This window comes from Crinia signifera, chromosome 6 (assembly GCF_055691185.1).
Source record: "Crinia signifera chromosome 6, ASM5569118v1, whole genome shotgun sequence".
Taxonomy (NCBI): domain Eukaryota; kingdom Metazoa; phylum Chordata; class Amphibia; order Anura; family Myobatrachidae; genus Crinia; species Crinia signifera.
Genome location: NC_139222.1, coordinates 247935168 through 247948837, shown reverse-complemented (window position 1 = coordinate 247948837; position 13670 = coordinate 247935168). Strand labels below are relative to the sequence as shown.

At 43.7% G+C, this 13670-nt stretch overlaps 1 protein-coding gene across 3 annotated transcripts in view; it reads left to right on the top strand.

The window, feature by feature from the left end:
- The window catches only part of SLK (STE20 like kinase), a 70139-nt gene that overhangs the window by 43246 nt on the left and 13223 nt on the right, over positions 1-13670 (top strand). For all 3 annotated transcript variants that reach the window (XM_083149271.1, XM_083149272.1, XM_083149270.1), the window contains 3 exons: positions 1716-1846; positions 3695-3818; positions 5078-5257. In XM_083149271.1, coding sequence (XP_083005397.1) covers positions 1716-1846; positions 3695-3818; positions 5078-5257 — 435 coding nt within the window. The remainder of the gene's footprint in view (positions 1-1715; positions 1847-3694; positions 3819-5077; positions 5258-13670) is intronic.

Here is a 13670-nt window from a genome sequence, read left to right as displayed (position 1 = left end):
TGAGGCATTGAACAGGAAAATTGGGTCAATTGAGACATTTAACATTGTTCCCTATGGGAAATCTCGGGCATCTCGTCGGTTGATCGCACCCGATTTTTTAGTGCATTCAATGCCCGAGATGCCCGAGATTTTTTACTAATGATGCCCACGATCAAAATCGTGGGCGCCCTTCTAAGTAAAGAGTACCGATAGATAGATTTGGGTGTCATCCGCGTACAAGTGATACTGTAATCCGAAAGAGCTGATTAGTTTGCCGAGATGAGGTATAGATTGAGAAGAGCAGAGGACCTAAAACTGAGCCTTGTGGTACTCCAACTGACAGAGGTAGTGAAGAGGAAGCAGAGTCAGAGAAGCGAACACTGAAAGAGCGATCAGATAGGTAGGATGAGAACCAGGAAAGAGCTGTATCATTTAGACCTAGGGAGTGTAGTGTTTGTATGAGAAGTGTGTGGTCAACAGTGTCAAAAGTTGCAGAGAGATCTAGAAGAATGAGTAGTGCAGGGGTCCTCAAACTATTTGCTCTGGGACCCCATCAGACAATAAAAATAATTACAGGACCCCAGCAAGTTACTGCAGAAGGTCCTCACATCACGTGTAGTCAGCAGACAGCACATACATGGCAGCATTGTGGAGGCAAAAAATGATGGGAGGAATATGCTACCGCTTTCAGACCGCAAATGCCGGGTCACACCCGGGATTAGGTCATGGGTCTCATCCCGGATCGACACAGCATTTGCGGTCTGAAAGCTTATTGCCGGGTCAGTGATGCCACATGGAGCTTAGTGGCGGTGCGTCATCTGGGGTCTGGGGAAGAGGCAGCGCTTGGAGCTGACAGCGCTGCCTCCTCCTCCATACTGTGAATGGGACCTGGGTCGCTTGACCCAGGCTACCCGTTCACACTGCACTTGACGTGGGTTAGAGCCGTGTTCATCCCTGGTTGTTTCCAGGGTTGAACTCCCGTGTTGCTCAACCCGAGGTGGCCCTTTCAGACCGCACCTTGACCCGTGTTGGGGCCGCAAGGACATGGCAATAACCCGGGTCTAGAGTGCAGTCTGAAAGCGGTATGAAGTAACAGACAATAACCGACTTTTCAGACTCCTTGAATCACTGACTGAGATTAGAAAAGTCACCAGCATGATGGTCAGTAGCATGGAGCCGCGACCCCATGCTGAGAAGGTCAGGACCCCTTTTGGGGTCAGGACCCACAGTTTGAGAACCGCTGGAGTAGTGAGTAATGACCTTTTAGACTTGGCAGTTACCAGATCATTCACCACTTTAGTCAGTGCTGTCTCAGTGGAGTGTTGGGACCGGAGACCTGACTGAAGTGGGTCCAATAAGTTGTGGGAGTTAAGAAAGTGTGTGAGGCGAGAGTAGGCAAGTCTCTCAAGTGGCTTGGAGAGGCATGGGAGCTGAGAGTATCTGCATGATATATCGACGCCGGCTGTGCTGCAGGGGTGGCCTTAAATTATTGGAACCATGTCATCCACAGACAAGCACTTGGCAATGTATCCCTCAACGGCTGTACAAACAATATATTGCAGGCTGTGTACCCAGTCTTAATACTCAGCACCTGCTGATTGTTTCAATATTATTAGTGTTTTAACAGTCGTTGCCATACTATTAAAATGAATTTGTGCATCTATTTTACAATTTTTTTTTCAAAATAATGAACGTTCTAGAAAGGGCTTAAACCAGATGGGAACTTTTATTTCTAGGAAAGCAGAAGACAGAAAAAAACGCTGAAGAAGACTCGGAAATTCATGGTTGATGGTGTGGAAGTGAGTGTCACAACCTCGAAGATAGTAACTGATAATGACGCCAAGAGCGAAGAGATGAGATTCCTCAGGTATGTGCTGTACACCAATATAAAGTGACGCCAGTAATCACTAGGGGATACGGTCATTTGGTCTACAGCAACTTGGTCGACAATTGTTAAGTCGACATGGATCTAGGTCGATCTGGGTTTAGGTGGACAGGTCATTAGGTCGACAGTGTCTAGGTTGACAGTCAAAAGGTCGACATGGGGTTTTTCACAGTTGTTTTGAGCTGGCATGTGCCAACAGGCAGTGTTTCATGCCCTACCATCCACTAGGGCATGGCGGGAGAATAAAATAGTGTGCCCGAAGTATAGCGAGCGATGCGTTGAACTGGAAACTGTGTCCATGTCGACTGTGTTGACATTCGGGTACAAAAACTGTGAAAACCCCAATGTCGACCTAGACACTGTCGACCTAATGCTTGCGTCGACCTATTGACGTGTCGACCTAAACCCATGTCGACCTAGAACCATGTCAACCTTTCCCCATGTCTACCAACTTGCTGTAGACCCAATGATACCAACCAATTACTAGAGGCCACTTGAGGGACCAAATTACTCCTTTGTGTGCTAAAAGATGTCATCACAGAAAGTGAAAGCAATTTCTGAAGAGACGCTGATCTGTGAAGACAGAGATTGGAGAAAGGAGCAAATAGGGAATGGGGGTGGGGTGAAGAGTTTGTGGGCTAAAAACTGTCACAGTTTAAAGTAAAAATGGTCACAGCTGAAAGTCAAAGTACATTGCAGAAGCCATCATTTTGATGGGCTTTTAACTAGTATGGCATAAACAACATGGAGACGAGACACACAATCATACAGCGCTAATAAGTGCGATTAGGACAGTGATGTGGACCAGCAAGGTTTGTCTCCACTTCAAAGTTTGTATATTGTGTAGGGGAACATTTTTGGTTTTGAACACCAATATTTGTGCTATGTAATAGGTATTGCAGTAGATGGATGTGCTTTACTGAAGGTGTCTATCTTGAGGAGGAAATGTAGCTCTAGAGCAGTGGTTCCCAACCCTGGTCCTCAAGTACCCCTAACAGTGCACGTTTTCCAGGTCACCCGGCAGGTGCACTCATTATTCGCTGACACATTTGAAAAGATCCACAGGTGGAGCTAATTATAGCACTTGTGATTCTGTGTGGAGAGCTGCAAAACATGTACTGTTGGGGGTACTTGAGGACCAGGGTTGGGAACCACTGATCTAGAGGATTTAACAAAAATAAGGAAGATTCACTTCCTTCATCTCTCCAGATGCTCTGTTCTAGTGGGTTTCCCGATGACTGTGATATTCTAGTTATGGGTACATGGGTTAATAGCACAGACTCATTGTTGTAATTTAATCATTTTGTTAGTATGATATGTGTGCTGGCAGTAATCTGAGCATTTGTGGCTTCTGGCGCACCCTTCAAGCTATATCCAGATTGACAGCTCTTTCCTTGCTATCACTTGCGATGAGCAAGAGATTCAGTATGCCCAACAGTTGCGTTCCTTCGGTGACCCGCCCCCCCTCAGCTGTTACAGTACATCTTTAATGATTCTCTTGTACTAACCACAGCTGTTCTGACACCGTTTATCTGAGTCCAAAAGTATATTATTTCCTTTGGTACGTTATATAATACATGGACGGTTTGTTATATAATCCATTTGTGGTTTGTTATATAATGCACGGGTGGTTTGCTGTTTAATGCTCGGGTGGACAGAATATTGTACAATAAAGTAGCTTGTCAAGAAAATGTAAAAGCCAGCAAAAAGCAACTCATCCGCAGATTATATGAACTGAATTTGTACTGGGTTTGAAATGGGAAGTTTTCTTAATGACCGACTTGTAGAAGCCAAGCAGTAGTGATGAGTCACTGCCTTATCTTTCTGCAGGCGACAAGAACTGCGTGAGCTCCGGCTGTTACAGAAGGAAGAACAGAGAGCCCAGCAGGTCCTCAGCAATAAATTGCTGCAACAGAGAGAACAAATCTTCCGACGATTTGAACAGGAAATGACGGTGATTACTTCTCCGGGATATCGCACAGAATCACCCACTTACACAGAGGAGTCACAAATAGCATTCACAGTTCTGTTGTATTTGATAGCTGATATTTTCTGTGATCAATTATCAGACCATAACGTTGTCTTAGAAGCCATAGAAATGGCACTAAAATGTTCATGCCCTTAAATGTCCAAACTATGGCCCTCCAGGTGTTGTAAAACTACAAGTCCCATCATGCTTTGCCACAGTTTTGCTATTAGGAAATTGCTAAAACTATTGCAAGGCATGCAGGGATGTGTAGTTTCACAACAGCTGGAGGGCCACAGTTTGAACAGGCCGGCCTTAAATAAATCATTTCAGTCTATATTATGATAAATCATTCTGCCACTTCCTGATTTATCAGTAAAAGGAATGATGAGCAGATATGAGGACAGACCATCATAGAAAATACAGCACTTCTATCCCGGAGAGGCCTACGAGAATGTCATCCCTTAAGGAGACTTGATGTTCATCTTGATTATGATGTCATTGTTTAGTTCCCTCTATGCCCTTCAGTAAGAAGCAGGAACACTAGACTGATGGTGCTCTCTTTTCCAGCATCATATAGGGGCATATTACAGCTTTAATAGCAAGTATATGTGTTACCCATGGGTTGTAAGTGTATTGCTAGGCATTATGGGTAGGGATGGCCATCGACCATCGATGATTCAAAATCATTGATGGTTCATGGCCGATGTTGAATACTTTTGCCATCGATGGAGGAGAACCAGATGGTTTCCCTCCATCATTGGAACAGCAAAACGATGTTTTGCTCTTTTTTTTTTTTTTTTAAAAGTGCCGGGACACAGTGCATAGCTCCGCCCCCGACACTCACGAAGCCCCGCCCAATCAAACACAATGGATGACCATCGATATGTAAAATTTGATGGTCATCCATTGAATAGTTTAGCACTATCAATGGCCAGTTGCAGAATTGCCATCGATGGCCATCCCTAATTATGGGGTTCTTTTTTTGTGATAGTTAGGCTGATCTAAAAAAATTATTATTGAATTGATTGTTAAAACTGCAATTAGTAAAACAAGGTTTGGAGGCTCAGTAATTGGCTCCTTCCACAGAGTGTGATATTGCTTAAAAGTTAGAGTGAATACATAACTAGCGTGCACTTAATAGATTTGGAGTACATCACAAAGCGCAGACATACGTGGATATACTGTAGTATCCTGTTACCTATGAGCTTTGATGAACGAGCAATCAAATCCTATTCTCTTTCCAGAACAAGAAACGACAGTATGATCAGGACATAGAGAACCTGGAGAAGCAGCAGAAACAGACCATAGAACGGCTGGAGCAGGAACACACCACCCGCTTGAGAGAAGAAGCCAAACGAATTAAGGCAGAACAGGAAAAGGAGCTCTCGAAATTCCAAAATGTGTTAAAAAATAAAAAGAAAGAGGTAAGGGCTCCGCTGGCTCGATGGGAAAGGGATTTCAGTAGTTGTTGTAAGCTGTAATGTTCTGGATGCTTCCCTACCTTATGTGTGTCTCCTCTGTGGGAGAAGTCTCTGCAGCTTTTCCGGGGGCGGGGCTTGTCATCATTAAGCCCCTCCTCCATTCATGGAAATGCCATGTTTCGCAGATTTTCAGGGAGGGGGTGGTACTAAATGGCATGATTTACATAATTTTAGCCCCTCCGTAAAGAGCTGCAAATGGCAGTGTTTGACCAGCAGAGGGAGGGGGTGCGGGGCAGAAGCGGGGTCCTTGCTAAATGCAGGAGGCTTGACCACCCTTCCAGGGGGGGCGGGAGGGAGACCCAATGTGTGGGATCAGTGGCTTGATCTGCCCAATTTGGTCACTTAAATCCTTATTCTACATAGAAACTACCCTGAGGTTTGAATTTATAAACACTTGTGCAGCTCCCTATAACTGAAATCTATAGGCACTAGTTATTATGTCATTCTATCTGCCCCTTATTCTGTGAATGGAGCGTGCATAATTGGTCTGGTGATACTGGTTGTGCTTATAGTGACCATTGTTCACTACTATTCCCTGCCCCTCCATTAGGATCCTCTCCGACATAATATTATCTTGCTTATTTGGTTATAGTTCCTCTGCGATGTTCTAAAACACCGGAAAAGATTTTACTCACAGCATTATAATTATATGGGTGATTAAACAAATCCAATGCCCTATCGGTCGTCAAAAGTGACAATTAAAATAAAATATGTGTGCAAGATTAAACAATAATCACCCCTGGGTGCTGTGTACACACTGAGCTTATCAGACTGAGCAACCAAAAATCAGGCGACCAGTGTGCATTGTGTATTTAAGGTGTCCATACGCTATTGCGAGAAGTCGCAGCAGTGTATGGCCAGCCAATCCCCTTTGAGTCACCTGGGGTCGCATGTGACATATCGCTTGGGATCTCTTCCCAGCCGCTGGGAGGGGGGGGGCCAAGTCGGAGGTTAGACGGGCAGCTGGTCCGACTTCAATGCGCATGGGACCGCACATCGGATCGGATGTCATACACATGCCATTTGGGATGATTTCACCCGATTTCTTGGCAATCCGTTGGAACTCATGAAATCAGGCCAAAATCGCATAGGGTATGGGGAACCTTTTAGCTCTATGGCAGCGTTCAAACTCTATTATTACTAAATTGTATACTATGTATTTTTCATGTAAATGGATGTTTTTTTTAATGAAGTGTTATTTATTGTGTGGTTTACTAACACATAGGGGCATACTTAGGATATGTACTTAATGTCATTAATCCACGTTTAATCTAAACCTTATTTTCTCAATGAATCAATTTTGTTTAATGTTTATATTATGTATTAATTGGACATTTTTTCCCCTTCTTTTCTGTTTGATCTGCATTTTGAGTCTGTTTTTTATTCCTTCTGACTTGGTGGTTGGGCTTAATGCACTGGTGACGTATTTCATGGATATCGGTACTCAGAAATAGGCTTCATTAGGGTGACTAGTCATTTCTGTCCTGACCCTGTGTGTGCTACTGTGTTCCTCTTCTGATACCTTTGGTGCACATCTGTGTTTCTATTGTAGATGCATCTCAAGTTCAACTACTGGTTTTTCTTTTGTTCTGCAGCTTCTCTGGTACTTGGGTTTTCTTTTTACTATACATATACAGTATCACATGCACTCATAAGCACTGTACACTACTACAGATGTGTCCTCGTACATTTAGCATCAATATGTATTGCCGTAAATGTGTCTTGGGTGCACCATGATGTGGCTAAGATGCAGGGGCAGACTGTGCTGATAGATCTGAGGCGCTTGTATATTGCGTATGACTGAGTCTTTATATGGAGCACAACGGAACTTGTATTGGTGAAAACTGTGGCTGCTACATTAGAGCATGTACAGATTAAGAGACTCAGACACACACAGATATACAAGTGGCAACTATCAAATTAATCATCACAGTCTCTTTGTGTGCCGTAGTCGATCACGTTGCAATGAAGACACATTTTCAGCAAAAAAAATGCCCAATATTGGAAGATTCTCAAGGAATCTGGCACGCCAAGATGGGGTTGATTGGCAACGAGGTATTAGGACACATCTGTATGCTGCAGTACCTGGCAATCGTCAGACAGAACTCTAGTAGTGAGCAACTGACAAAACCGTCTGCAGCTATAATGCTGCCCATACACGCTGCTAAGCGCTCCTGTGCACCTCATCGCACAGTACAAAAAGTATGTGCTTGCACATACTTTTTGTACTTAGGTTTCATCAAATTGCATCGCATTGCATGCACATGCAATGCAATGCAATGTGATCCCTGCTATTGCAGCCCACAACGCACGCCCGCATCGGGACGTGTATGGGCTGCTTAACAAACACCAAGTGGACCTTGAGCACAGGTAGATGCTATCTTGGATTATCCACATTTTCTATAACGGCTGTTGGCACGGAAACCTAGGGGATAACTGATTTCTGCTTTTAGCCAGAGCTAAAAGTAGTTTATTTAATAGTTCAAGCTCTGGTCATGATACCATAATTGCAGGGCAACAAAACATAAATGGGTGTTTAAATGGTCCCCCCAATATGTACACTAATGCTGGGTACACACCAAAACGATTTTGGCACAATCCGATCAATCTGGATCCAATTCAGACTGATTGGATTCAGATCGGGTCAAAATCCGAATTGGTTCCGAATCCGATCCTACCTGCTGCAGGTAGGATCTGTAAAAGATCCATTCATCTGAATACAGAGGGGATCGGATCGTATGCAAATCGTATGTAAATCGTTTGCAAATCGGGTCGTACGATTTGCATTCAATCCAAATCGCTTTGGTCTGTACCCAGCATTACTAGTTCTATCAATGTAAGATGAAGGTGAGGCCACATGGGTATGCGGTTATTAGGTTGACAGGCAGAAAGTCAACGCGTGAAAAAGGTCGACATGAAAAATGGCCGACATGAGTTTTTCATAATATTTTTTCTTTTTTTTTTTAACTGACTTGTTCATATTTTACCATCTAAGTAATCATAGAGGGAAAATGTTATAGTGCCCGAAGTATGGCGAGTGGTACACTGATACCGACACCCAAAAAAACCCCATGAAGGTCCATTTCAACCTTTTGCTTGTGTCGACCTTTTGACCACGTAGACCTTTTTCACGTGTCAACCTTTTTCTTGTGTTGGCCGTCTGCCTGTGAACTAATAGTGGTTGCCCTATTAACGGTGGACCTTGTGCTTTTCAATCTAATGATCGACACCCGGCCACGTTGTACCAAAGAATAAAACCGTTAAACCAGCGGCACAGCGGTTCTCGCCCACACAAGCAATGGCTACTTATATCACTGAACGAGCGATTGTTCACCATGATACAGAGACTACATTGTAGGTAATCAGTGATTGGCTAATAATAATCACATGGCATTCTCACACTTCACATGTAACCCCCCCCCTCCCATAAAGGTAACACTGGTATCTTTCACATGGTGGTGTGGCTTTACTATGCCTCATGCGCTTCCTCTAGATAAAGGGTTACATTTCCCCACCTTCTGCATGCTTACACCAGGTAATAAGTGACGTGGAGAAAGCACCTAAAGAGCTGCGAAAAGAGCTTATGAAACGCAGGAAAGAGGAGCTTGCACAAAGCCAGCACGCTCAGGTAACCGCCCCGGCTCTGCGCTACTAAACACCAGCAAACCCGCCTCGTATTCCTGATGCTGTAGTGACAAATAAAATCATAGGTCAACTAACATGATGTTCTACTAACACGCTGATTCCCGATCATCTAACACCCTGCGAGATCACCAAACGTTTTATGTCTCCGTTATATTGTACAGCAGGTTTGTAGTGGCTAGTAGTAGTCACAGGGTTGCCCAGCTATGTACAGGAATTCTGCAGAACCTGAAAGGTAACCAGTATGCTTGTGGGTTTGTGTTGTGTACATATTACAGTAATGAACCTAATAACCAGCGACACTCCCTGTTCTAAATACCCGTGATATACAAGGAATGTTCCTATCATAAGGGTTGTAGTGCCTATTGTTATCTGATCGCAATGCTGAAGTTCATTTGCTCTCCGTCCACCAATCAGAAGAGTATTTGCAAAGCTATTAAATCTGCTTGTGTATACAGCGATAACATGCTATAAAATATATCAGCTCTAAGGGCTAGTTGTGATCAAAAGAAGATGCACAAGGCTTGATGTAAGCATAAATATAGCGCAAGACCTTATACATTGTACATTTTCTGGAGTGGCGGTTCTTCCGTAAGGGAATGTTCTGCTTCTGTGCGTGAACAGGAATAGTAAGTCCGAGTTAGAGGGGTCAGAATCCATTTTTGGATAGCCCTTTATTTCAAGGTTTCCCATGAGCCGAAGCCGAACATAATGAAATACAAATTCCAATTATAGTTTAAATTAAGTGGATTTTTTATGGAGCATGTTATTACTTAGTGTTCATTCTAGCATCCGCCATCTTTTAAAACCCATGCAGTTCCTCTTCCCTGCCTGGGGGGTCGTTGCCTGCTGAAGTGCTTCTAGCACAGTGTGATCTATATATCAGCACTGATATGCAAACCAGACCTGTGCTAAAAACACCACAGCAGACAGCGACACCCCAGGCAGGGAACAGGAACTGCATGGGCTTTCAAAGATGGCGGGTGCTAGAATGAACTCTATTACTACATATATAAGATGAGCTATTCTGAAGCCAGTTACCAGTAGTGTAACCCAAGATAAAGAGTGATAAACGTCCAGCCAATCCGCTCCTTCCTGACTTTTTTCAAACACAGCCTGTAACATGGCAGTTAGCAGGTGATTGGCTGGACGTTTATCTCTCTTTATCACCCTTGCATTTATCTCTTGTTAAGGCTTAATACATCTGCCCCAATATATTTTTTCTGGTAACTTATCTCTAATTATGCAGGTTCTTCCCATATCCAAAATCACTGACTTAAATCAATATTTTAGCAGCATGATATAATGCAGCAGTTGTCAAGTTTTTTATTTATTTTTTATTTCATAGAAAAGAGGCAAATATAAGGATAATCGGACCCTTGCATTTATAGGATTTATTTTCCAATGCCCTCCCTGTATACAATACAGTAGTGCCAGTTGGTTAGAGGTCACCTTCCCATCATTAAAAGCTGGATGTGTAAAATTTCTGGGGATTAATAGAACATTTCAGTGTCTCATGTCTCATTAAGACATTATGGGGTAGATTTATTAAGCTTGGTGAAGTGATAAAGTGTCTGGTTTTTATCACCGGCCAATCAGCTCCTACTTGTCATTTTTCAAACCAAGCCTGTAACTTCACAGGTAGGAGCTGATTGGCCGGTGATAAAAAACAGACACTTTATCACTTCACCGAGCTTAATAAATCTGCTCCTATGTTATGCTTCATTTGTGTCATTTTTGTATCTTCTAGGTGTTAGCACCATTTAATATTCAGGGAAAGTGTCCTTTTCTATATCCACTAAGTTTTTATTGCTAGCCATCAACGTTTGGATCCCAAATACCTTTAACACTTCGGTCCTGTTGTATTCTGATCCGTAGGGTGTTGCCCAAGTTATGATTCAGTCTTTTCACTTGTCTTCATTTACAATATTCAACGCCCAAATGCAGGACGTAAGTCTGCGGCCTGGGTGGGGTTTGCAGTTTCTCTTGCATGTGCGTGTGCAGTGCAGGTATTTTCCCTCTATATGTATCTCTGCACACGTACTACGCACGTGTGCGGGTCTATACATTCTCCGTGTTAGAGTCTATTCAATGGATTTTTCAGACAGAAGCAAATAACAAGTTTCCTGCAATTATGTGTGTGTTCTATATTTAGCCCCACTAGACAAGCTTTCCTAGGCGGCAGTTACACCGATGTGCTGGATGTAACATACTCTGCAATGGTGCAGAGTGCAATGGGCGCCTGCTTGCAATGGGTTTCTTGCATGGTTTTGCTTTGCAAATACTCTGAAATCAATTGTGAAAAAAAAAAAAAAAAGATAAGGTGACATGTCTCTACTTCCTCCAATATCTGAAGAACAAAAACCGGTACTAATTCAGAAAGGGGTGTGGCCATGGGTAAATGGGGCGTGGTCACGTCCCCTTTCCTATACTTCCTATATTTCCTGTACAGGCCATAAAATACGGTACTGTACCTGCCAAAAAGGTACAGTTGGAGGTATGCAATAACAGGGATTCTCACGTTGGTAGGGTCAGGAAGGGTGTGTTAGATCCGAGCACTGTGCAGACTTAACCAAAAGCATATACAGATGTAGCCGCTTGTGCTTGTTTGTCGCGCAAATTCGCATTAGCGCAGTGGAATCTCCACACTGATATCGCCGCCGGAGCGAATTACACACCTATAGAAGTGCAATAATATGTTTATTTGTGTCACTACAGATTATAGCATCTGCTCGTATGTTTACAAACTCAAAACACCTGCGTATACGGTCATTACTTAGTGGGGTAAATAAACTGTTGGCTTTGTGTCACACGCCTGCTATAGAACGCTTGTTAAACAAAAAGGTAGAACATTTCGTCACAGAGAAATAAATGCTCAGGAGCTTGTAAAGTGTTGTTGTACCCAGGTGTGACTCCATCCTCACACTTGCTCCAGAATCCACTAAGTGCATCCCTGTAGCAGAGCCCTGTCAGATAAATATATAGTTATTGTGGGAATTCTGCACTACTTACACATTAACTACACTACTTACATTCCTGCCAGTACTGGTCAGGAAAAACATAAATTCAGTAGTGCACTCAACAGCTTCCATGGCAGCAATGCCATTCTATAAGTAGGTTGTTCCCTCTAAGATTAATTAATGCACAGTATGATTCTGTCAGGAGTCTCGGTTAATCTCCGCCTGACTGTCAGATCACAAAGCAAGGCAACCACCTGCTAGACACCGAGTACCTGACCGCACAGCAGTAACCAGTACCGTGTAGGAGTAATCAGTTGGGATTCGTTCGCATGCTTGGTTCATAGCTTGTAATTACATTAATCTGGCATTTCTGTTGAATAGACTCCATGCTGGAGATACAATGTGTATTGTTCATTTCCTCCCGCAACAGAATACATTTCTGTACATGGAACAGGACATTACTCAAAGGGGGAAATTTACTAAGATGGGAGCTCTTTCCCATGGGATGTTGCTATGGGCAACCAATCCGAATATACTTTCTTTTAACCCCTTCAGTGGTGGGTTTTTCTGGGGGCAGGACAAACCTACCAGGGCAAGTTTGTCCTGCCCCAGAAATAGCCACCACAGCACTTAGGGGCAGACTCCCTCACCCCCCTCAGCACCAGCTAGTGCAGTCCCGACTCCCCACCCCAGATCGCCGGGTTTCTCCTGCCGCCATTCACAGACAGCACATCAGTGACCAAGCGGCAGACTTGCGGATGTTCGGCGCAGCTCGGGGGGACTCGGGCGCCCAAACTCCCAAGCCGCCCCGAACTTTGCCAAGCTGGGCCTGCTCACTGCTGCGAGTGGTGGCGGCGGCGGCAACAGCAGCACTGAGCCTCGGCGTACGATCGCCGGGGTGGGGGAGTCAGCACTGGCAGGAGGTGACAACATGGGGGGGGGGGCTGCAGGTGGGTGTGCCACTAGTGGTGGTGCGCCAGTGGTGCACAGCTGGAGGCACCACTGGCGCCCACCTATCAATCCGTGGCATGCCTGGAAATTTCTCGGGCAAGCCTGTGCAAGCAGTGCAGCTCAGCCCAAGAAATTTCCGGGCATACCACCAAAGTGGTTAATTTAGCTGTATCTAGAAGATAATAGGTTTCCCATAGCAACATACAACATGAATATGAAATAGAACTCTTAGTAAATTCCCCCCCCCCCCAATGTGTGCTGTGTATTCTATCCAAGTCTTTATAGTCCAAGTATAGTCATTATTGAATTTTGATGTGTATCATAGCGACAATAATATAACTCATATAGTGGGCTTCTGCATATGGTCTTTCCCAATCCCTTTTCTAAAAGCTGACATGTTTAAATGCTGTTTAGGTAACTGAGTGGCTTCTAATTTGTGGGTACCATCTTGATTTCAAGGATAATACCACTAGATTTAAAGCTGAAACTTGTTTTAAGGCCATTCCAGCCTAATTGGGACTTAAAACTAATTGCTGCTTTAAATCTACCAGCTACATTACTGTATGTCGCCAATCTGTGTTCGCACATGTAAATCACAAGCGATTACGGTGCATTTCAGCCATAGTTTCTCCTATCTGGCATCATACTGGTACTTTTTGAATTCCAGGCAGTGGAAATGTTCTACACTGAGTGGTTAATGGAAGTTGAGTGTATAATGTAGGTGAGAGCTTATTTTATATGTAATGCTTATTTGTCCTTTAGTGAAAGATTAAAGGTGCCCATACACTAGTAAGATTTATCTT